The sequence below is a fragment of the Cherax quadricarinatus genome, chromosome 67, assembly GCF_038502225.1.
Source record: "Cherax quadricarinatus isolate ZL_2023a chromosome 67, ASM3850222v1, whole genome shotgun sequence".
NCBI lineage: Eukaryota > Metazoa > Arthropoda > Malacostraca > Decapoda > Parastacidae > Cherax > Cherax quadricarinatus.
In genome coordinates this window covers 20,109,193-20,133,301 of record NC_091358.1, presented here as the reverse complement: position 1 = coordinate 20,133,301, position 24,109 = coordinate 20,109,193, and the positions used below count along the sequence as shown (strand labels likewise).

The following is a 24,109-nucleotide window of genomic DNA, read 5'->3' as shown; positions in this document are numbered from 1 at the left end:
TCACATAAGGTGAGTTTTTTATCCTGAGGCGAGGCAAAATTTTTTGCTTTCAAATGCTTCGTATAGCGGATTTAACGTAACGCAATGCGTTCATAAGGCGGGGGTCCACTGTAGTTGAATTCAAAGTTGAAGAGGAGGAATATTGAAAGTCTACAATTTCTTGATCAGTATAATATGCCTTGTACAATTAACATTTTTTTTTTTTCCACAGTGTCTCAATAAGTTTGGACATTGTTTAAGCAATATAAAAACCTCACCCAACATAAAACATTTCAAAGTAACTTAAAGCAAAAAAAAAACACATTTCAAACCCTATAAGATATTTCACAAATATATTTGATATGAGAAAAACCAATTTTTTTAGTCGATCTAAAAATTGATCGTGATAAAAAAAAATTTATGCATGAATCTGGATACCATTTTCTTTCTATCTTTCTAAATACTGAGAGTGGTGTTTTCTTTCCTAAATACTGAGTGGTATTTAAAAACCATCATAACTACACCCTAGAACCATTAGAAAATGCACGACTGTAAACAGACTGGATGTTTGAGGTGATCTCAGCAAATTAGTACAACCTTAATGTTCTGACGTCCAGATTTTAAACTGATTAAATGTTGGTAATCATATTGGGAGTACAGTACCACCTTGATGTAGTGACATCTGGATATTACACAAGTGACTATATATGAGAAGTCACATTAGCAAATATGATAATTTTGTTTCTTTATCAATGAGGTTGCTCAGCAGTGTCACCATGTCTACCCAGCAACTACTAGGTAATTCATGGAACACCAGGGAGACTACAACTCATGGCAAGCACGACTTATAACTCATAGACCAGTGTGTTAACCACTTGGTCAGTTGGCCGAGTAGTTAACACACTGGCCTGTGAGTTTTAAGATTTATTTGCCATGGGTTCAACCCCCCTACATGTTCTGTGGTTTGTTAGTAATTGTGTTGTTATTTAGAGTGCAGGCAGTGCTACACTGAAGTCACTTACTCACTGGTCATGAATTTTTTATAATTTTGATAATTATGTTTAAATTATCATAGAGTAACTGTGTGTACTACCAGGGGTTACGGTGTGTGTACCACCAGAGTTAACTTCCCACAGATGTTAGCTATATTATGCGAGTGTATGACTGGAGGAACAGTAGTGGCCAGGATGATGAACAATCGCTAGTGTTCACACAGTAGTGGCCAGGATGAACAACCACTGCAGTGTTCACAAAGTAGTGGCCATGATGAACAACCACTGCAGTGTTCATACAATAGTGGCCAGGATGAACAACCACTGCAGTGTTCATACAGTAGTGGACATGATGAACAACCACTAGTGTTCACACAGTAGTAGCCATGATGAACAACCACTAGTGTTCACACAGTAGTGGACATGATGAACAACCACTAGTGTTCACACAGTAGTAGCCATGATGAACAACCACTAGTGTTCACACAGTAGTAGCCATGATGAACAACCACAAGTGTTCACACAGTAATGGCTATGATGAACAACCACTAGTGTTCACACAGTAGTAGCCATGATGAACAACCACTAGTGTTCACACAGTAATGGCTATGATGAACAACCACTAGTGTTCACACAGTAGTAGCCATGATGAACAACCACTAGTGTTCACACAGTAGTAGCCATGATGAACAACAGCTGCAGAGTTCACTGACCAACACAATTAGTTCCTCGTTCTACTTACCAACACAATATCAAGCAAGTCGTTCAATCTAGGATCAACTAACAAAGTGTTCTAATGATATTTGTACTTGTCGTCTAGATGTTCACTAGGGTTGCTCTTCGCCATACAATAACACACACTACCACAATAACATCTCAGAGACAACTTCCAATACATTTTTCAAGAGTTTCTTCCTTTTACCTTTCCAGTCTTTCTTTATTCCTTGTTAGAAGCATCAGAGTTCTGCTTCTTCTTGCCCTGAAAAATATTATTATTATTATTTATTAACACACTGGCTGTCTCCCACCAAGGCAGGGTGGCCCATAAAAAAGAAAATTCATCATCATTCATTCCACCACTGTCTTGCCAGAGGGCTGCTTTACACTAGTTATAAAACTGCAACATTAACACCCTTCCTTCAGAGTGCAGGCACTGTACTTCCCATCTCCAGGACTCAAGTCCGGCCTGCCGGTTTCCCTGAATCCCTTCATAAATGTTACTTTGTTCACATTCCAACACCACGTCAAGTCCTAAAAACCATTTGTCTACATTAGCTCCTATCTAACACGCTCACACATGCTTGCTGGAAGTCCAAGCCCCTTGCACACAAAACCTCCTTTACCCCCTCCCTCCAACCTTTTCTAGGCTGACCCCTACCCCACCTTCCTTCCACAACAGATTTATACACTCTCCAAGTCATTCTATTTTGTTCCATCCTCTCTAAATGTCTGAACCACCTCAACAACCCCTACTCAACCCTCTGGAAAATACTTTTAGTAACCTCGCACCTCCGGCTAATATCTGAGTTATGGATTCTTTGTATAATACTATTTACATCACACATTGCCCTCAGACATGACATGTCCACTTCCTCCAACCCCCTCCTCCTCCACTGCCTCCAGCTTCCTCCTCCACTGCCTTCAACGTCCTCCTTGTTGCAACATTCACCACCCATACTTCACACCTGTATACGAGAGTTGGTATAACTATACTCTCGTACATTTCCCTCTCTGCTCCCATGGATAATGTTCTTTTTCTCCACAGACTGCTCAGTGCACCATTTACCTTTTTTCTCTCATCAATTCCATGATTTACCTAGTCTTTCATAGACCCATCTGCTGACAAATCCACTCCCAAATACAGTGGACCCTCGGTTATCGGCCGTAATCCGTTCCAGGTAGGCTGAAAACTGAAATGGCCGAAAACCGAAATAATATTTACCACAAGAATAAATGTAAATACAATTAATCCATTCCAGACAAAAACATTCACAAAAAAAAAAAAATAATTTCTTTAACAATTACATATATAACTATTTCATACCTTTATTGAAGGCTAATGCTGGCTTCTGGAAGATAGGGAGGAGGAAAGAGGGAGGAGTTAGTGTTTGGAAGGGTAATCCTCCTCCATGATGACTTTAGGTAGCAATGCCTTCTCTGGGGTTACTTCCCTTCTCTGTCTTTTAATGCCACTAGAACCAGCTTGAGAGTCACTGGACTCCTGTCTCACAAAGTATCTGTCCAGAGTGCTCTGTTTCTGGCATTTCTAAGATTTCCCTGAAGTGGGACAGGGTTTTGTCACTAAACATGTTGCAGATATGGCTTGTTTCAGCTTTGTCAGGGTGGTGCTTCTCGACAAAACTTTGCACATCATTCCACTTTGCACAAATGTTCTTAATCAATGAAGGCACCTTTCACTCCCTCTTCCTCTTCCTCTGAAGCAAGTTCCTCAGCTGCAGTCTGTTGCTGTTCAAGTTGAAGCTCTTGCAGCTCTTCAGTGGTTAGCTCTTCCCTGTGGTCCTCCACCAACTCTTCCACATCCTCGCCACTCACCTCCAACCCCAGGGACTTCCCCCGTGCCACAATCGAGTCCATAGGGTCGGCAGAGTCAGGGTCAGCCTCAAACTCTTCAAAATCCCTCTCTTGGACACAATCTGGCCACAGTTTACTCCAAGCAGAGTTCAAAGTCCTGGAAGTCACTCCCTCTCAAGCCTTACCTTAAGGCTTATGCAATGGAGGATAGTGAAGTGATTCCTCCAGAGCTCTCTTAAGGTCAACTGAGTGTCCGAGGTCACTTCAAAGCACTTTTGAAACACTGCTTTTGTGTAGAGTTTTTTGAAGTTAGAAATGACCTGCTGGTCCACAGGCTGGAGGAGAGGAGTGGTGTTAGGAGGCAAGAACTTCACTTTTATAAAATTGAAGTCCCTAAACACTTGGTCTTGCAAGTCTGGAGGATGTGCAGGAGCATTGTCTAGTACCAGGAGGCACTTGAGTGGCAGTTTCTTTTCCAGAAGGTATTTTTTCACACTTGGGCCAAACACATCATTAACTCACTCTTGAAAATTTGCCTTGTGACCCATGCCTTATGATTAACTTTCCACATCACACACAATCTATTCTTCATGACATTGTTTTTCTTGAACACTCTGGGATTTTCTGAGAGCTACACAAGTAAAGGCTTCACTTTGAAATCCTGACTAGCATTACCACACAACAAAAGAGTAAGCCTGTCTTTCATAGGCTTGTGTCCTGGAAGTGCCTTTTCCTCCTGGGTAATGTAGGTCCTGTTTGGCATTTTCTTCCAAAACAGGCCTGTTTCCTCAACTGAACACTTGCTGGGGTTCGAATCCTTCAGCCTCTATGTACCCCTGGAATTCCTGCATGAATTTTTCAGCCGCACATTTGTCAGAACTTGCAGCCTCACCATACCTTAAAACACTGTGTATGCCACTATGCTTCTTAAATCTATCAAACCATCCTTTGCTGGCCCTAAATTCACAAACTGCAGCACTTGTTCCAGGCATTTTCTTTGCAAGATCCTCATGCAACTCTTGCCTTCTCATAAATAATCAACTCCACATTACTGTCTCCCACTAATTCTTTTTCCTTAATCCACTATAATAATAACTTTTCCATCTCTTCCATTATTGGTGTCCTTTGTTTAGTTAGAAAAGTTACTCCTCTTGCAACATTAGCATCTTTGATTTGTTCTTTCTTTGCCAGGATGGATGTAATTGTAGATTTATTCTTGCTGTACATCCTGGCAAGTTCCACCACCCTCATACCACTCTCAAACTTTTCTATCACTTCACATTTAAATTCCATGGTGTTTCTACTTTCTTTATCACAGGAACTTTCTCTGCAGCCATGGTTACTTATTTCACAGTTGCATTGCAAAAATAGCACACACTACAATGAGAAATAAGCAAAATGTTTGGATGAGTAGAAGTTTCTTCAGCCACAGAGAGACAGCCAAATTGATGCACAAGCAGCCCCAGCCGGTGGATGGATGCATCCCAAATGGTCGATCACCAAATTAACAGCCGATAACCGGGTGCCGAAAAACCGGCCGATCACCAAGTTGGCTGATAACAGAACCAGCCGATAACCGGGGGTCCTCTGTATCTGAACACATTCACTTCCTCCATACTCCCTCCCTCCAATCTAATATCCAATCTTTCATTACCTAATTTTTTTTATCCCCATCACCTTGTTCTTCCCTATGTTCACTTTTAACTTCCTTTTTTAATACACTCTCCCAAATTTGTCCACCAACCTTTGCAGCTTCTCTTTAGAATCTCCCAAAAGCACAGTGTCCTCAGCAAAGAGCAGCTGTGACAACTCCCACTTTGTGTTAGATTCTTTATCATTTAACCCACACCTCTTGCCAACACCCGAGCAATCACTTCTCTTACAAATCCATCTATAAATATACTGAGCAACCATGGTGATATCACACACCCCTGTCTAAGGCCTACTTTTACTAGGAAATATTGGAGACCTCATTCTTAAGTGTACTAGACAGCTTGGAGACCAGGCTTAGAGTAATGTAGCCCACAAGAAGCAGTACTGGGAGCCAGAGTGTTCCAAGTATACAGTCAGTTCTTTTATGAAGCCCCTCTATACAGTGATGTTTTGTAAATGGAATTATATAACAGAAGCAATCTGTTGAACTATCCAAAGAACAGTACATGAACAGATGAATATGTGAGTGTGAACAACTGACTGTATATAGAGAAGCTTTATAAGAGAGCTGACTGTATATTGAGGAGCTTTACAAGGTACTACAATGTTAAGTTACAACTACAGTATTAACCCCATGAGGGTCTAAAACCTGTCCACAGGGTACAAGAATTTTCAATTTTTTTTTTCTTATGAAATAGTAAACTTTTTATGACGGTAATAAAACAAAAAGTACAGAATTTGATGGAAAAACTAAAGAAATTATGCTATCACAAATTTTGCTGTGTCAGTAATATTTACGAATTGGCGATTTTGCCCACTTTGAGTCTTATTTTAGGCCAGTAACACTGTTCGAGCCATCCAAATTCTTAGCTATTTCGCTAGTTTGTCTTCTATTTTATTCACTGAGCATAAGAAACTGCCCAATCAACTATTTCAGTTATCCAATAAAGTAATCAGAAACTGGTAATTTGGCCAATTTCACACAAATTTCAAAATATTCCAATTTCAAAATAGGATCCAGAATAAACACTACAGGCATTCCTGGCACTAAAATAACATTTCCTAAGTTCATCAGTTATATTCCCCGGGTTTAGATATGAATTACATTTTAATTTTTATTCATAAAAAATTTTTATTCACACACAAAAATAGAAGATTTACTGTTATGCAATATTGTAATAATTGTATAAATAACATCAGGGTATTTGTGAACACATATTAGACCCAGTTGACTTGTACTTGACAACTGATGTGTATTCTGTTTACTCTTGAACATAGGCAAAAATCGAACATTTCCACTACTTAGAGCTCAATTTCAAGCTATTTTCATCCTAAAACCAATCAAAATCATCTCTATTTCTGTAATAAATCTTCCATTCTATCAAATTTGACCATGAATACAACTATAAAAATCATACGAAAATACACTGCAAAGTCTGTTTTAACACGCTAACTGTCCAAATGATCCATGTTTTTACTGCTAGAACTCCAAATGTAAATTGCTTTATTTTTCCTGCCTCCAAATTTGGCACAATAGGGCTGATAGGCCTAGGCAATAGAGAATTGGTCTTAACACTCAGTGTGCACAATATTAAAAAAATCTGGGACCACTTAGTACCTTGTGGGAGCACCAGTTCAACTGAATGCCAGCTAGAGCACATAGCGTGGCAAACACCAGGGATTCACTGATGCCATGTTGTATTAACACTTCCTTTTTATGAGGAAAGTGATGTTGACCCAGAGTTTAGTGGCTTTGAGACGGATGTGGCCAAAAATGGTTGAGGGAATATCAATAACCTTGATAATAAACCAAGTGCAATATTTGTGCCACATCCTTTCAATTTTGATACCACTGGCAGTGTCATCCTGCCAGAATGTCCTATAACCTATGCCCTAAATAAAGAGAAATGATTCTGTAACGTGTAATACGTGTTCTGCAAGCCAGCTGGCTGAGTGGGTGGGTGGCTGGCAAGCTCTCGCTATCTCCTTCTCTAACTCCGTCTCTATCTGTCTGTATATCTTTATCTCAGAGCTGCTCATAAACCAGAATCAAGGACTAAGTTTATTTAGGTACAGGTACACATAAGTATAGTGTAAATTAACCACCAGGATAACCCAAAAAAGCAAGACAAAGTGCTATTCTGTGCTTGCAGATATGAGGCATAAGTATGACTGGGAAGTAATACACATTTCCATTGTTCAGATATGACAATTCTGCAACATGTGTAATACCTGTTGGTTCACGAGCAGCTCTCTCTGAGACAGAGAGAGAGACAGGCAGACAGAGATACACACACAGGCAGGCTGAGAGACATACACAGACAGAGAGAGAAGAGGCAGACAGAAAGATAGACAGACAGCAGGACAAACAAGAGTCAGAACTAGACAGACAGAGAGATAAATAGATGTAACAGAGAACAAATAAAACATATGCCAAGGTTCACTGTGGCAGCAGTGCATGATCAGCAATATTGAGTGAATGCACCATCAGCAATGTCAAGTGACTGCACCGTCAGCAGTGTAAAATGACACTCTTGTCTGACACCATGCTTAGGAGTTTCAAATACTCCATTACTTCCAGAAACATTGCTGGGACATAAAAATAATTTGTATAGTTTTCTAGACAATAGTATGTGACCAAGCCAGATGAACATGTTCACCTGTCAGTGTTTGTGATTATTTGATTATTATTTCAGTCCTAATATTAGTGTCAGAACAAAAATTGGCTTTAAAATCACAAGAATTACTATAAATTGTAATAATCATAACATAAAGAAGAAAATTGAAGGTGAATACAGGAAAGAGTAAGGTTATGAGGATAACAAAAAGATTAGGTGATGAAAGATTGAATATCAGATTGGAGGGAGAGAGTATGGAGGAGGTGAACGTATTCAGATATTTGGGAGTGGACGTGTCAGCGGATGGGTCTATGAAAGATGAGGTGAATCATAGAATTGATGAGGGAAAAAGAGTGAGTGGTGCACTTAGGAGTCTGTGGAGACAAAGAACTTTGTCCTTGGAGGCAAAGAGGGGAATGCATGAGAGTATAGTTTTACCAACGCTCTTATATGGGTGTGAAGTGTGGGTGATGAATGTTGCAGCGAGGAGAAGGCTGGAGGCAGTGGAGATGTCATGTCTGAGGGCAATGTGTGGTGTGAATATAATGCAGAGAATTCGTAGTTTGGAAGTTAGGAGGAGGTGCGGGATTACCAAAACTGTTGTCCAGAGGGCTGAGAAAGGGTTGTTGAGGTGGTTCGGACATGTAGAGAGAATGGAGCGAAACAGAATGACTTCAAGAGTGTATCAGTCTGTAGTGGAAGGAAGGCGGGGTAGGGGTCGACCTAGGAAAGGTTGGAGGGAGGGGGTAAAGGAGGTTTTGTGTGCGAGGGGCTTGGACTTCCAGCAGGCATGCGTGAGCGTGTTTGATAGGAGTGAATGGAGACAAATGGTTTTTAATACTTGATGTGCTGTTGGAGTGTGAGCAAAGTAACATTTATGAAGGGATTCAGGGAAACCGGCAGGCCGGACTTGAGTCCTGGAGATGGGAAGTACAGTGCCTGCACTCTGAAGGAGGGGTGTTAATGCTGCAGTTTAAAAACTGTAGTGTAAAGCACCCTTCTGGCAAGACAGTGATGGAGTGAATGATGGTGAAAGTTTTTCTTTTTCGGGCCACCCTGCCTTGGTGGGAATTGGCCAGTGTGATAATAAAAAAAAAAAATAAAATAAAAATTATGTAAATTAAAAAGAAAAAGAGGAAAAAAGGTATATCATTTACATTTCTGCAAGCAGCAAGACTCCATTTTGCCGTCAGGTGAGCATCCAGTGCCAACTTTGCCACCTTATACATGTATCTCGATAAGTACTGGCCCTAAATTTTTTTTTGTCTTATTACACACAGAAAATTACCCTGTTTTATAAAAATAAAATAATTTTTTTTTTCAAAATATTCGGAGTGCTAGCAGTGGAAATGTAGATCAACATCTGGACAGTTAAGGGGTTAAACCAAAAACACAGTCACGTTTTTTTTTTCTCATTATGCACCACATGCTGCAGGACTTGTTTTATATAGTGCACACTTACACACTGATCCATTCTCTCATGTATAGGCCCAAATTTATCGCTCACAGCTTGACTGAGTGAGCTGTGCTCATCACATAGTACTACAGCACGGACTCTGGCTTTAAACCAGTAGAATAACAGCACAGACCCTCGAGTGGTTCAGTAACTACCACAGTGTTAATTACTAAAATGTTAAGTAACTACTACAGTGTTAAGTTTAAGCTACTTACATGAGACTTCTTAAGGTCAAGAGTAAGTTGGTTAACTTTGGAGCGTTCTTGTTCCACCTGGGCTGAGAGGTTGGACACTTCCTGGGTCAGTTCTTCTCGTACTTTAGTCATCTTGTCCAGTTCTACCACCAGTTCTGCCTTGCTCTTCATCTCCGCTGAACAAAACACCTGCAATATTGAAGAATGACACACTTGTGTTGATTTAAAAGCTCCACATGCAATACTATGTATTACAATTAATACTGTTCCATAACTATAATGTTTAACCCCTTCTGTACAAATTACTAAATTTAAAAAGAAAAACTTTCATTTTTCTTTTTGGGCCACCCTGCCTTGGTGGGATATGGCTGGCTTGTTGAAAGAAAGAACTATAATGTTCCTAGGTGGTAGGTTGGTCGACAGCAACCACCCTGGGAGGTACAGCAGACCGTCGTTTAACATGGTAGTTACGTTCCTGAAAATGCCGTGTTAGGCAAAACCGTGTTAGACAAACTGAAGAACTCACGGGGAAAATAGGGTTACATTCCTGGGCACCCCCAAAAAGCCAAACAACTTTTTTTTTGACCAACAGATCTTACAAAAATAAAAGTGAGTATGTAATTGTATTTCAATGTTGTGATGTATTATGCTTTTATACTGCATAAGATTACAAATGTAACAGAAATAATAGTACAGTGGACCCTCAACCAGCGATGGCATCGATTAACGATAAATCTGACTAGTGATACATTTTAACGCAAAAATTTTGCCTCGACTAGCACTTAAAAACCCGACCAGCGCTATTCGTTCCGTACGAGAAGCGTCCACTTTGGCCTGAGTACGCCTCACTTGTCCCGGGGTGCCAGTGTTTACAAGCCAGCCACCGCAGTCACTTCCAAACATACAACTGGAACATTTCATATTATCACAGCCTTTTTAGTGATTGCACCTGCAAAGTAAGTCACCATGGGACCCAAGAAAGCTTCTAGTGCCAACCCTACAGCAAAAAGGGTGAGAATTACTATGGAGATGAAGAAAGAGATCATTGCTAAGTATGAAAGTGGAGTGCATGTCTCTGAGCTGGTCAGGTTGTATAATAAACCCCAATCAACCATCGCTACTATTGTGGGCAAGAAAACGGCAATCAAGGAAACTGTTCTTGCCAAAGGTGCAACTATGTTTTCGAAACTGAGATCGCAAGCGGTAGAAGATGTTGAGAGACTCTTATTGGTGTGGATAAACGAGAAACAGATAGCAGGAGATAGCATCTCTCAAGCGATCATATGTGAAAAGGCTAGGAAGTTGCATGACGATTTAATTAAAAAAATGCCAGCAACTAGTGATGTGAGTGAATTTAAGGCCAGCAAATGTTGGTTTGAGAGATTTAAGAAACGTAGTGGCATTCATAGTGTGATAAGGCATGGTGAGGCTGCCAGTTCGGACCACAAAGTGGCTGAAAAATATGTGCAGGAATTCAAGGAGTACATAGACAGTGAAGGACTGAAACCTGAACAAGTGTTTAATTGTGACGAAACAGGCCTGTTTTGGAAGAAAATGCCAAGCAGGACGTACATTACTCAAGAGGAAAAGTGTAGACAGTCTGTACTGTCTGCACAGACAGCCCATGCTGTCTGCCAGCTTAGTTCATATTTCGCGCCATGCTGGTGCTGCCACCTATAGGCGTTGCCACTTCAGCCTGCCTGCCCTTGCCTCGCTCTCACTCACACAGCGGCCTAGCAGGAAGACACAAGGCCTATACCTAGCTCTCTCTCGTGGGATGGCCCTCCCGGGCCATGGGCACAACACACAAGCCTGTTTACCCACCACAACCTAACAATAAAGTAAGAAGCCTCCGAAGAAGTTTATCTTTCACACCCCGCTTTCAGTTCACCAAATAATCCTTTTTATAAATGGTGAAAAGCGGTGGTCTCAGCAGTGTGTTTGCCCAGAGAGAGGAAGGAAGGAATGAAGTTGTTCATTTCATCCCCCTACACAACAAGCATCTGTCTCTCAACGAGTTATCCTGAAGTCGTGTCTGCACGTTTGAGCATCCAGACACAGGTACAAGCAGGATCCAGCCGAAATTTACCGAATTTCTTCGAGAATTGTAAGTGGCATCCCAGTGACCCCACGCTGTTTCTCAAGTCACGTGTTCAGCGTCACTTGTATGCTGCTGTTGTTCAGCTCAGCACAGCTGTTTCAGCAAGCCAGAGATGAGTTTTGTGGTGATTTCTGCGTCCAGTGTGAGCTTCTCCACGTGTTTGTGGGTGGGGGAGGAGGAGAGGAAGTGGCTGTTCCTCACCTTGCCCATGCTCGCCCTACTCACGCTCACCCGTCTACCATACACTCACCACTGCCCACTCCCTCTGCTGTGTTTTCTGCTGTTTTCCGTGTGATTCATTGCCAGAGCTGTGTATCCGAGAGCCCAAGACCACTCGAAGCTACATGCATCAGCATGCCACGTAGATCACGACACCACGTGGATCCCGACGCCACGTGGGTGTGGGCGATGTCACGTGGATCTACAGGCCACGTGAGTTACCAGATGTCCCAGGCCACATGCTGTGGTCTGCTGCCCGCATCACACTGATGTCACCGACGATGCTGCCCGACTTCATGATGTCACGATGTCTGCCTGACGTCACCTCGAGATGTCTGTTGACGTCATCACACCTGACATCACATGATGTCACCATCGAGTGTTCAGTAATTATTTCAGTATTGTCGAGAAGATTGAGAGAAGATATATGTCGTGTGTTAATTAATTCCTCTGTCAGTGTTCTCACATTTTAGTATGTCTTAGTCAGTTTTATGCACAGAAAAGCATCATTAGCTAGTTTAAGCCATGTTGTACTGTATGTACCGCGGGTGTTTAAAGTTTCCGTGTGTCCAGTGAGGTCTGAGCCAGACCTGAGTAGCACCACTGTGCTAAGTCACCCGTGTGACCAGTGTGTTTGACAGCTATCAGACAGCCCCGAGTGACCGAGCCCTCTTGTACAGAAAGCTTTTATGCTCGTCGCTCGTGATGTTCTGCAGAATCGTACCTGCTACGATTCCCATCGAGATTTGTTTCACTTCACCTCCAGACCGTCAGAGTGCAGTTATATGTAGAGAAACAAGTCTGGGGACACTTAGACTAACCTCTGCTATAACTCCAACTGCCGAGAGAATGATACTCGCCAAGCCGCAGTTAGCCACTGTCGGCAGGCGCTGTGTCAACCTCGTGTCACAAGCTTCAGTGAGCAGCCTGCACAAAGATGTCGCTTTGACTGCTAGCTCTCTCACTGCAGTCTGGTGTATGATGTTACGACTCCCAGATGTTTCGCCCAGTCATCTCTGCCACGACTCGCTCTACAACTCGCTCCACGCTCTCCGGCAGTGACAGCCCAGCGACAGTACCAGTCGAGAAGTGTCCTCCTGAGTCGCTTGCCAGAAGTCCTGCCCAGTTGCCGAGTTTTGTCGACGCCTCACTCGAGGGCACCAGCATGTTGTGCCCCAGGTTGAGTGAAAACCTGCAGCGACTCCTACGATGACTGCTTCACCGTTCCAGAGGAGACCGTAACCTGTTACGTCACAGCTCAGCCGCAGCGATGTCTCCTGTGCTGCAGTATCTGTCCAGACGCAGGAAGGTGTGCAGTGATGCACTTCGATGCTCACTGCCTTTGACCACGATGTTTAGCACACCCCACATGTTTTTTTCTTCCCTCCCTGTAGGAAGTTTTTTTTCCATGTCCATATGTATATATATGTTTTTTATTTTGTGTTCTGTGTCCTGTTCCTACGAGAGAGAGACCGAGTTTCTTTTACCACCAGTATTGTCGAGTCGGGACGACGCTCGTTAGGTGGCCGAGTGTATGTAGACAGCCTGTACTGTCTGCACAGACAGCCCATGCTGTCTGCCAGCTTAGATCATATTTCGCACCATGCTGGTGCTGCCACCTATAGGCGTTGCCACTTCAGCCTGCCTGCCCTTGCCTCGCTCTCACTCACACAGCGGCCTAGCAGCAAGACAGAAGTACTAGTAGCTCTCTCTCGTGGGATAACCCTGCCCGGGCCATGGGCACAACACACAAGCCTGTGTACCCACCCCTACATTAACAATAAAGTAAGAAGCCTCCGAAGATGTGTCATTTACTACCCGCTACCAGAACACCAAATAAACCCGTTATAAAAGGCACTCCCAGGACATAAGCCTATGAAAGACAGGCTTACTCTGTTGATGTGTGCCAATGCTAGTGGTCATTGCAAAGTGAAGCCTTTATTGGTGTATCACTCCGAAACTCCCAGAGTGTTCAGGAAAAACAATGTCGTCAAAGCTAATTTGTGTGTGCTGTGGAGGGCAAACAGTAAGGCATAGGTCACTAGGGACTTTTTCTATGACTGGTTACACCATGCATTTGCCCCAATGTGAAAAATTACCTAATTGAAAAGAAATTAGACCTTAAGTGCCTCATGGTATTAGACAATGCTCTTGGTCATCCTTCAGACTTGGCAGAGCGACTTTCTAGGGACACGAGCTTCATTAAGGTGAAGTTTTTGCCACCTAATACCACTCCTCTCCTGCAGCCCATGGACCAGCAGGTCATTTCCAACTTCAAGAAACTGTACACAAAAGCTATGTTTGAAAGGTGCTTTGTAGTGACCTCAGAAACTCAACTGACTCTAAGAGAGTTTTGGAAAGATCATTTTACCATCCTCAATTGTGTAAACATTATAGGTAAGGCTTGGGAGGAAGTGACTAAGAGGACCTTGAACTCTGCCTGGAAAAAACTGTGGCCAGAATGTGTAGAGAAAAGGGATTTTGAAGGGTTTGAGGCTAACCCTGAGAATCCTATGCCAGTTGAGGAATCCATTGTGGCATTGGGGAAGTCCTTGGGGTTGGAGGTTAGTGGGGAGGATGTGGAAGAGCTGGTGGAGGAGGACAATGAAGAACTAACCACTGATGAGCTGCTAGATCATCTTGAACAGCAAGAGGGCAGACCTGAGGAAACTGCTTCGGAGGAGGGGATAGAGAAATTGAAGAAGTTGCCTACTTCTAAGATTAAGGAAATGTGTGCAAAGTGGCTTGAAGTGCAAACCTTTTTTGATGAAAATCACCCTGACACAGCTACTACAAGCCATGTTGGCAACCTGTACAATGACAATGTTGTGAACCACTTTAGGAAAGTCATAAAGGAACGAGAGGTACAGGTATCTATGGACAGATATGTTGTGCGACAGAAGTCCAGTGACTCTGAAGCTGGTCCTAGTGGCATTAAAAGAACAAGGGAAGTAACCCCAGAAAAAGACTTGCTACCTCAAGTGCTAATGGAAGAGGATTCCCCTTCTAAACACTAAAAAGATCAATGGTCTCCCCTCCTCCCATCCCATCAATCATCACCAGATCTTCAATAAAGGTAAGTGTCATGTAACTGTGCATGTCTTCTTCAGTTTGTGTGTATTAAAATTAATATTTCATGTGGTAAATTTTTTTTTTTCAATACTTTGGGGTGTCTTGTACGGATTAATTTGATTTCCATTATTTCTTATGGGGAAAATTAACTTGACTAACGATTATTTCGATTAACGATGAGCTCTCAGGAACGGATTAATATCGCTGGTTGAGGGTCCACTGTATTTCTTACCTTAAATTGTGGGTGCTGGTGTTTGTGGATGATTGTAGAGTGGAGAGTTTTGCTGTGGCCCTACTGGGCTGAGGTGGATGGTAGAGGTTCTGGTACTGAAGTTGATGGATGTACTGGAGTGTGCATAAATTCTGTAAGGGATTTCTGTTCTATTTTACCCTACAGTACATTATACAATTGACGGTAAGGCATCAGCTGCTCTAGACACCATTTCTGGATCCTCTTCAATGAAAAAGTCTAAGTCAGTCAGTCAAGTCATTAAGTGAAGTCATTCAGTAAGTCTGTCAGTAGTGTTACTGAATTCCTATGTAATATACTTGCGTAGTACATCATAAGTTGTATCACCTACATTATATATAGTACAGGATCCCTTCATCTAGGCTCAGTACCTAGTTTGTGACATCACCAGGCTATGCCCATGTGAATAGGGTATGGGAGGACTCGCTCTCACTTCGTCCTCAGGCATACAATCGAACAGGTAGGCTGGGCTCTCTCCCCTCACGACTCTGCCAATATATGTGTTACTAACTGATCAACGAATGTATTCCTTACTCCCATATCTCCATTAAGTACCCACATGACAAGTAAAGTCATTCAGTAAGTCAGTCAAGTCATTCAGTCAGGTCAGTAAGTCAGTCAAGTCAGTGAGTCAGTAAGTCAAGTCATTCAGTAAGTCAGTGGGTCAGTAAGTCAGTCAAGTCATTCAAGAAGTCAGTCAAGTCATTCAGTCAGGTCAGTAAGTCAGTCAAGTCATTCAGTCAGGTCAGTAAGTCAGTCAGTTAAGTCATTCAGTAAGTCAGTAATGTTATTCAGTAAGTCAGTCAAGTCAGTAAGTCATTCAGTCAAGCCAGTAAGTTATTCAGTCAGTCAAGTCAGTCAGTAAGTCAAGTCTGTCAGTAAGTCAGTCATTTACACCAACTCATATTTACCTCATTCTTTTTGTGTACAAAATGACATTTCATTCCAGCTACAGTCTATCTCTTGTCTAATATCTCCATTTTCTTCGTTAATTCTAAGACTTAAACGCTTAAACCTTTTCATGCAACTTTCAGCAACACTTGTATGCCTACTGGGTGCCATGATTATTTGGCAGATTTAAGATATGGCAATAAACCTGTAAACGGTCCAAACGTATATATATGTTCTTACCACTAGCACCCCAAACGTATATATATTTTATTTTTCCTGCCTCCAAATTTGGCATGATTGGTCTGAGATGCCTGGTCAGCATAGAATGGGTCTTAACACTCAGTGTGCACCATATTAAAAAAATCTGGTACCACTTAGTACCTTGTGGGAGCACCAGTTATATTGAGCGCCAGATAGAGCAAACAGTGGGGCAAACACCAAGGATTCACTGATGTAATGTCATATTAGCACTCCCCTATTATGAAGAAAGTGATGTTAACCCCAAGTTTAGGGGTCTGTCTATTTGTCTCTATTTCTGTCTATCTGTCTTTGTCTTGCAGGTGCGCACAAGTACATAATGTAAATTAACTAGGATAACCTAAAAAATCCTAAGTGCTATACTGTGCTTGTAGATATGATGCATAAGAATACCTGTTGGTTCACAGTGGCTCTCTCTGAGACAGACGGAGAGACAAGCAGAGAGATGGAAAGAGACAAGCAGACAGAGAGACAGATGATCAGAGATACGAGCTCATCAAATGTAATTCCTGATCTCTGCACCCTCGCTGGCGCCCATCAAATGTCATCTCATATCTCATCTTATCACTGCCCTCCCGGATGCTTGTCACTGAACACTTGTCTTACACATTGCTTCAAGGGAACTTCTTCCTTCTTCCCTCCTCCTCCTTTCTTCTCTTTCTATACTCCCGTGTATCCAAAATATTGCTGGGACCTATAAATACTTTGTATATATTCCTCGACAACAGTAAATGACCAAGGCAGGTGTAAATGTCCACCTGTCAGTGTGTTTGTGACAATTTGAGTACAATTTCAGTACAGGTCCGCCATCACAAATCCGGCAATCAGTTATTCGGTTCCTTCAGTTATTCGACACTAATTTTGGCTAGCATAATTTCAAATTTCCAGGGTCGCCACACCAACCTGCTGGTACTGTTTGGTGGTGCTACTTGCTGCATAAGTCATTCCAATTTCTTTTTCTCCATTTATTGTTTTAACCTGCTTACTTCCAGCCCTAGCCATGGTTCCAATGAATAAAAGAAATGCTTCTCATTATGGAAAGCACCTACACAGTACATTATCCATTAAAGATAAGGTGGCTTTGAAGCCACTGTCGGTTGCCATGAGCTCAGTCTCATGAAGCAGGAGAATATGCTTTATTATTACACTAATATCAACACTACAGCTTACTGCCTATCACAATTGATCTAATATGACATAAGAAACAATATAAATAACATAAAACATGTTAAATACTCCAGAATGAATAATATTTGGCATAAAACCGAGCAGTTCGACGGAGGTATGAAGAGGATATGGTATACAAATACCATTCTCCTATCCCTGTCTTGGTGGCTTATATTAGAGAAAATGGAGTATAGCACAGGGCTAACTGTGATATACACTCATACTCCACCATAAACCTGAAACAAAAAAGTTATTTTCTCTCTATAGATTATCGCACATAGCAACATATGTGTAGAGTACCTAGGATAACCCAAAAAAAGTCAATGTGGCTTATTTTTAGTACCTGGCTTGGGTTAGCCATATATGATTTTTGGTAAATATTCTATTCCCAGCCAGGGTAGAAACATTAGGCGTATTTCTTTACACCTGTTGTCTATGTTTACCCATTAGTAAATGGGTACCTGGGTGTTAGCCGACTAGTGTGGGTGTTATCATGGGACACTGACCTAATTTTCTTGAAATACTCTGCATAACAAGCGGCTCTCTATACAGTCACTGATGTCAGCTAGGTCTGTATACCTTGTACATGTACGTGTAGTAAATAAAGATTTTTTTTTTTTCAACAAGTCGGCCGTCTCCCACCAAGGCAGGGTGACCCAAAAAAGAGAAAAATCACCAAAAAGAAAATACTTTCATCATCATTCAACACTTTCACCACACTCAAAGTAGCAGAAATGTTCGATTTTTACCAAAGTTCAAAAGTAAACAAATCATGCTAAGCGTCCAATACACGTCAACTGGTGAGTCTAATATTCTTTCACAAGTGCACCAATATTATTTATACCATTTCTACACTAATGCAGTTGTCTGCATAACAGTAAATCTTGTTTTTTTTTGTGAGAATAAAAATTCAAAATGGAAAGCAAAAGAATGTAAGAGGGGCGTGGGGACATGACTAATGAACAGAGGAAATGTTATTTTAGTGCCAGGAATGTCTTTCTTGTTAATTCTGGACCCTATTTGGAAATTGGCATCTTTTGAAATTTGTGTGAAATTGGCAAAATTGCTAAATTCTGACCACTGTATTGGATAGTTGAAATCGGTAAATGGGTGGTTTCTTGTACTCATTCAATAGAAAAAAAACGGAGTTCTAGCGAAGTAGTTATGATTTTTGTCGACTAGTACACTGGAATTGGCCGAAAATAGGCCTCAAAGTGGGCAAAATCGCCGATGCGTAAATGTCGTTGAGACCACTAACTTTGCGAGAGCATAATTCAATAAGTTTTCCATCAAATTTCATACTTTTGGTGTCATTATGATCGGGAAAAGATTCTCTATCTTTTCATAAGAAAAATTATTTTTTTTTTTTTTAAATTTTGGCGACCCTGAGAACAAGTCTCTGAGAGGGCCTGGCAACCCTCAAAGGGTTAAAAACCATTTGTCTCCATTCACTCCTATCAAATACACTCACGCATGCTTGCTGGAAGTCCAAGCCCCTTGCACACAAAACCTTTACCCCCTCCCTCCAACCTTTCCTAGGCCGACCCCTACCCCGCCTTCCCTCCACTACAGATTTATGCACTAAGTCATTCTGTTTTGTTCCATTCTCTCTACATGTCCGAACCACCTCAACAACCCTTCCTCAGCCCTCTGGACAACAATTTTGGTAATCCCGCACCTCCTCCTAACTTCCAAACTACGAATTTTCTGCATTATATTCACACCACACATTGCCCTCAGACATGACATCCCCATCTAATTTAGTAAAAGTAAAGTTAAATGTATAGGTATTCCCCAATAATGAATGATACTGACTGAAAATGATAAATTAGCAGTATTATATTCTATATGGAAATTTTGCTGAATTTATGTTAATATTCATACTACAAAATTAATAAATTACTTTTAAGCCAGACACAGAGAATGTCATAGAGATTTTTGTGTCTAAGTACGTTTATTTAGGCACGGGTACAACTTGGTTGCAACTATCAAGACAGCATCTCAGGTCAGGAATGATATTAGAATTTATTGTTCTGTATATGTAGTATGAGTGAATGTTATATTAGTTAGTACGCTTAGGTCTTTGAAAAGTTGGGGGAGTGTGTTGTGTAGCAGTGGACGATGTGATCATTCACTGAGTTATTATTGGTCTGTGATTTGCTGTCGTAGATCCCAGGCAAAAATATCATAGGTGAGGTAGTGACAGATTAGAGAACAGTATTATGTGAGTAGTGCTGTTCGTGGTACATATGTATCTTGGAGAGGATGCCAACTGATTTGGATACTTTTTTGTAATGTGTTAGATGTGGGTGTTAAATTTCAGGCTGCTGTCAAGGAACATATATAGAAATTTTCCTTCATTTTGTTTGCCAATGTAAGAACCATTAATCTTAATGTTGAACATTTCATGGTAACCTGAGAAGGGGGATGATGCCTAACAAATAGGTATTAAAATGGTCAATTTTAGATGGGAATGCTGCAGTTGATGATATAAATACACACCAGCAGTGAGCATTATAAAATTATAGAAGACCTGACTGAGTGTTCCACTCTATATCGATGCACACACACCACAGCCAGACATGGGGCGTAATTCATGTCCTTGTTAACCATGACAAAAACACAGGTTTTTTTAACATGTCTGCTGTTTCCCACTGAGGCAGGGTGGAAATTATTGGTACAATATTCCACAATTCACCATGGCGTAGTGGAGAAGAGTCCTTCATTCGTAAGTCATGCGTGTCGTAAGAGGTGACTACCATACCAGAAGCAAGGAGTTAGTAGCCCCTTCTCTATAAATTACATAATCTAAAAAGAAGAAAAGCTTTCGATTTTCCTTTCTCGGGTCATCCTGCCTGGGTGGGAAACCACCGGAGTGGTGAAAAAATAATATTCAACAATATAGATACAGTTACAATGTAAATTGTTGGTACAAATACAGAAAGTTATACTTCCTCAGTAAGAATATAAGAAAGAGAGAATGAGAGAAAGAGCAAGAGTAATAAGTTACCTCACAGAGTTTCTTGTTCCTGGTTTTGACTAGTAAGAGTTCACTCTTCAAAGAGTCCACTTCTAGTCTAAGAGCTTGAATTTCAAAGTCACGCTTCTCTAATTCCGCTTCATATTGGGAGGCCCGCACTTCCTGACCATACTGAAATATACAACCTGGTTAGTGTGCATACATACAAAATTATTTATGACCTAAACAAGGGTTATTAAGTAGAAGTTTTAAATATACAAAAATGAGAAGTAACTAAATGAGCAATAGTACAGTTTAAGTATGTATTAATACTCTGAACTAATTCAGTGATCTTCAGTTAAGTGGGATTTCTTACACAGTTGCAAACTGACTCAGTGTCTTCAGTTTATGGGACACCTGAAAGAGATGGTGAAGATACAGCAAATTAGTGTCAGTAGAAATGTAAATTAATCTTCTATGGGAGTTTGAGGAAGACTGGAAGAAGAGAAATAGAGTTGGATGAACTGGTTATGTTTGATATATCACTATTACAGTGGACCCCCGGTTAACGATATTTTTTCACTCCAGAAGTATGTTCAGGTGCCAGTACTGACCGAATTTGTTCCCATAAGGAATATTGTGAAGTAGATTAGTCCATTTCAGACCCCCAAACATACACGTACAAACGCACTTACATAAATACACTTGCATAATTGGTCACATTCGGAGGTGATCGTTACGCGGGGGGTCCACTGTATTATAATCAAAGAAAATAAGAACATAGGAAAGACGGAACACTGCAGCATGTCTAATGGCCCATGCGAGGTAGGAGTAAACTTGCTTATGTATTATTTTTTCAAAGATTTAAGATGGTAAAGGCAAGTTTAATATTGGGCTATAGTTATTTACTTTAGATGGATCACCTTTGAGGATTGGGGTAACCCTTGCTACCTTAAGTATGAATGGGAAAGTTGAAGATTCCACTGATTTGTTTACAGAGGTGCAATAGCAAGTGACAACACATGAGCTGTTTTTTTGTACCCAAGAACATAAGAAAGACCACTGCAACACTGCAACAGGCCTACTAGCCGAAGCGAGACATGTCTAATTCTCCCACCGGCTTAAGCCAACGCCTTGACCTAGTCAGGTCAGTCACATCACTTGAGGGAGGAGTACGGCATCCGGCCTAGTAGCACAAACTAGTCAGGTCCAACTCACACCTACCAACACCCACTTATGTATTTATCTAACCTATTTTTAAAACTACACGACGTCTTAGCTTCTATGACGGTACTTGGGAGTTTGTTCCACTCATCCACAACTCTATTACCATACCAGTGCTTTCCTATATCCTTCCTGAATCTGAATTTTTCGAATTTAAAACCATTGCTGCGAGTCCTGTCTGTTAGATATTTTTAGCATGCTATGAACATCCCCTTTATTAATTTCTGTTTTCCATGATGTAGGGCGAAATGACAGTAGTTTGTTGGATTATGTATTGGTAGATAAAAGACTGTTGAGTAGACTTCAGGATGTACATGTTTATAGAGGGGCCACAGATATGTCAGATCACTTTCTAGTTGTAGCTACACTGAGAGTAAAAGGTAGATGGGATACAAGGAGAATAGAAGCATCAGGGAAGAGAGAGGTGAAGGTTTATAAACTAAAAGAGGAGGCAGTTAGGGTAAGATATAAACAGCTATTGGAGGATAGATGGGCTAATGAGAGCATAGGCAATGGGGTCGAAGAGGTATGGGGTAGGTTTAAAAATGTAGTGTTAGAGTGTTCAGCAGAAGTTTGTGGTTACAGGAAAGTGGGTACGGGAGGGAAGAGGAGAGATTGGTGGAATGATGATGTGAAGAGAGTAGTAAGAGAGAAAAAGTTAGCATATGAGAAGTTTTTACAAAGTAGAAGTGATGCAAGGAGGGAAGAGTATATGGAGAAAAAGAGAGAGGTTAAGAGAGTGGTGAAGCAATGTCAAAAGAGAGCAAATGAGAGAGTGGGTGAGATGTTATCAACAAATTTTGTTGAAAATAAGAAAAAGTTTTGGAGTGAGATTAACAAGTTAAGAAAGCCTAGAGAACAAATGGATTTGTCAGTTAAAAATAGGAGAGGAGAGTTATTAAATGGAGAGTTAGAGGTATTGGGAAGATGGAGGGAATATTTTGAGGAATTGTTAAATGTTGATGAAGATAGGGAAGCTGTGATTTCGTGTATAGGGCAAGGAGGAACAACATCTTGTAGGAGTGAGGAACAGCCAGTGAGAGTGTGGGGGAAGTTCGTGAGGCAGTAGGTAAAATGAAAGGGGGTAAGGCAGCCGGGATTGATGGGATAAAGATAGAAATGTTAAAAGCAGGTGGGGATATAATTTTGGAGTGGTTGGTGCAAATATTTAATAAATGTATGGAAGAGGGTAAGGTACCTAGGGATTGGCAGAGAGCATGCATAGTTCCTTTGTATAAAGGCAAAGGGGATAAAAGAGAGTGCAAAAATTATAGGGGGATGAGTCTGTTGAGTATACCTGGCAAAGTGTATGGTAGAGTTATTATTGAAAGAATTAAGAGTAAGACGGAGAATAGGATAGCAGATGAACAAGGAGGTTTTAGGAAAGGTAGGGGGTGTGTGGACCAGGTGTTTACAGTGAAACATATAAGTGAACAGTATTTAGATAAGGCTAAAGAGGTCTTTGTGGCATTTATGGATTTGGAAAAGGCGTATGACAGGGTGGATAGGGGGGCAATGTGGCAGATGTTGCAGGTGTATGGTGTAGGAGGTAGGTTACTGAAAGCAGTGAAGAGTTTTTACGAGGATAGTGAGGCTCAAGTTAGAGTATGTAGGAAAGAGGGAAATTATTTCCCAGTAAAAGTAGGCCTTAGACAAGGATGTGTGATGTCACTGTGGTTGTTTAATATATTTATAGATGGGGTTGTAAGAGAAGTAAATGCGAGGGTCTTGGCAAGAGGCGTGGAGTTAAAAGATAAAGAATCACACATAAAGTGGGAGTTGTCACAGTTGCTCTTTGCTGATGACACTGCGCTCTTGGGAGATTCTGAAGAGAAGTTGCAGAGATTGGTGGATGAATTTGGTAGGGTGTGCAAAAGAAGAAAATTGAAAGTGAATACAGGAAAGAGTAAGGTTACAAGGATAACAAAAAGATTAGGTGATGAAATATTGGATATCAGATTGGAGGGAGAGAGTATGGAGGAGGTGAATGTATTCAGATATTTGGGAGTGGACGTGTCAGCGGATGGGTCTATGAAAGATGAGGTGAATCATAGAATTGATGAGGGGAAAAGGGTGAGTGGTCCACTTAGGAGTCTGTGGAGACAAAGAACTTTGTCCTTGGAGGCAAAGAGGGGAATGTATGAGAGTATAGTTTTACCAACGCTCTTATATGGGTGTGAAGCATGGGTGATGAATGTTGCAGCGAGGAGAAGGCTGGAGGCAGTGGAGATGTTATGTCTGAGAGCAATGTGTGGTGTGAATATAATGCAGAGAATTCGTAGTTTGGAAGTTAGGAGGAGGTGCGGGATTACCAAAACTGTTGTCCAGAGGGCTGAGGAAGGGTTGTTGAGGTGGTTTGGACATGTGGAGAGAATGGAGCGAAACAGAATAACTTCAAGAGTGTATCAGTCTGTAGTGGAAGGAAGGCGGGGTAGGGGTCGGCCTAGGAAAGGTTGGAGGGGGGGGTAAAGGAGGTTTTGTGTGCGAGGGGCTTGGACTTCCAGCAGGCATGCGTGAGCGTGTTTGATAGGAGTGAATGGAGAC

At 41.4% G+C, this 24,109-nt stretch overlaps 1 protein-coding gene across 1 annotated transcript in view; it reads right to left on the bottom strand.

The window, feature by feature from the left end:
• Nucleotides 1-155: 155 nt before the first annotated feature.
• LOC128699576 (G kinase-anchoring protein 1) overlaps nucleotides 156-24,109 on the bottom strand; it is a 105,779-nt gene continuing 81,825 nt past the window's right edge. The window contains exons 4-6 of the mRNA XM_070099433.1: nucleotides 20,393-20,533; nucleotides 9,446-9,613; nucleotides 156-1,950 (exon numbers count right to left, since the gene is read on the bottom strand). Coding sequence (XP_069955534.1) covers nucleotides 1,909-1,950; nucleotides 9,446-9,613; nucleotides 20,393-20,533 — 351 coding nt within the window. The 3' untranslated portion in view covers nucleotides 156-1,908. The remainder of the gene's footprint in view (nucleotides 1,951-9,445; nucleotides 9,614-20,392; nucleotides 20,534-24,109) is intronic.